Source organism: Trachymyrmex septentrionalis, unplaced genomic scaffold (assembly GCF_001594115.1).
Source record: "Trachymyrmex septentrionalis isolate Tsep2-gDNA-1 unplaced genomic scaffold, Tsep1.0 scaffold2155, whole genome shotgun sequence".
Classification (NCBI taxonomy): domain Eukaryota; kingdom Metazoa; phylum Arthropoda; class Insecta; order Hymenoptera; family Formicidae; genus Trachymyrmex; species Trachymyrmex septentrionalis.
This window is the reverse complement of record NW_017305349.1, coordinates 4,232-5,887: the sequence shown is the minus strand read 5'-3', so window position 1 is coordinate 5,887 and position 1,656 is coordinate 4,232. Positions and strand designations below refer to the sequence as shown.

Sequence of the window (1,656 nt, the reverse complement as noted above, 5' to 3'; positions counted from 1 at the left end):
TGTTTTTATTAGAATAATAAATTTTCTCAATATCTAATATGAATTTAATAAATAACATTATTAATAAATAATCGTAGTGAATATAAATACGATGGATAATTCATCGAGTTTTCAACGGTAAGGAGAAATTTAATTGTTTCATTTTGGAGTAAATTATTTTATATACATAATAACGTAAAAACTTTTTCCAATAGAATCACTCGCTCTCAGGGAAAAAAGCATCTCGAGGAAACATTAGAAGCCGAAGTATCTGACGATGACCACGTGTCGGATAGTGACGACGACGAATATTTTCCACCGAATGAAGCTGCAGCTTCAGATTGTGATGATACAGGTAATTAACATTTCTTTTTTTTATTATGTACGTCAATAATTATGATGTGTATTATGTTTTATAAATTATCTTTATTTTTCGGAATAGCTGATGAAATTGCATTCAATGAAGATGATGAAGAAAGTGAAAATGGAGAAGATGGAGATGAAGATGAAGATGAAGAAAGTGATGTAGCAGCGACGGGGTTAGGAATGAAAGCAAAAGATGGTACGCAGTGGGCTGCGACACCATCAAGTGAGCATCAAGTTGAAAGGCGTAACATTGTACGAGAGAGATGTGGGCCTCATAGAAATACCAGCATGCTGTCCGTTCTCGATACCTTTAAATTATTTTTTACTCCAGAAATGGCAGATATCATTATACGCCATACTAATAAAAAAGCAATTTCAACATATACAGCGTATAATGAAAAAAATTCGGACAAAAAACAATTAGTTTGGAAGAATCTTGAGCTGCAGGAATTTTATGCTTTCTTGGCTATTTTGATAACCTCTGGCGCCAACAACTCAAATACTGACAATGCAAAGGATATGTGGCAGACGTATTCATATCCATTATATCGTGCAGCAATGAGCATCAATCGCTTCTGGAACATCATTCGCTTTATTCGATTTGATGATGCCAATACTCGAGCTGAGCGTATGGAGACTGATAAAGCTGCTCCAATACGAGACATTTGGACAATGCTTAATAGCAATTTAGCAAAACACTATAAGCCAACAGAATACCTGACGATCGACGAGCAACTTTATCCATACCGTGGTCGAACTAGATTCACCCAGTATATACCATCGAAGCCAGCAAAGTATGGAATCAAAGTATGGTGGATATGTGATGCTGAGAATTCGTATCCACTTACTGGACAGCTTTACACTGGGAAATCGAGTGAGGGTCGTGAAAAGAACGTTGGTGAGAGAGTTGTCAAAGACTTGGTGGCACCGTATAAAGGATCAGGTAGAAATATTACTATGGATAATTATTTTACTACTCTTCCATTGGCAAAATCTTTACTATCGTGGAACTTGACGATTGTTGGCACTTTGAAGAAAAATAAGGCATATATTCCACCAGCAATGGCTGCATCGAAAACGCGAGAGGAATTATCTACTGTGTTTGGTTTTCATGAAAAAATAACCATGTGCAGTTATGTGCCAAAAATAAAAAAGGTAGTAATTATGCTATCATCAATGCATAATGAAGCAAAAATTAGTGATAAGGCAAAGAAAAAACCCGAAATCATTGAATTTTATAACTGGTCAAAAGCTGGAGTGGACACTATGGATAAAATGCTTGGTAGATATACTACAAAAAGATCTACTCAA

At 35.6% G+C, this 1,656-nt stretch overlaps 1 protein-coding gene across 1 annotated transcript in view; it reads left to right on the top strand.

The window, feature by feature from the left end:
• The first annotated feature begins 91 nt into the window (after positions 1–91).
• Positions 92–1,656, top strand: part of LOC108748192 (piggyBac transposable element-derived protein 3-like) — a 4,549-nt gene continuing 2,984 nt past the window's right edge. Inside the window, exons 1-3 of the mRNA XM_018486223.1 lie at positions 92–117; positions 195–334; positions 422–1,627. Of these exons, the coding sequence (XP_018341725.1) occupies positions 92–117; positions 195–334; positions 422–1,627 (1,372 nt within the window). The remainder of the gene's footprint in view (positions 118–194; positions 335–421; positions 1,628–1,656) is intronic.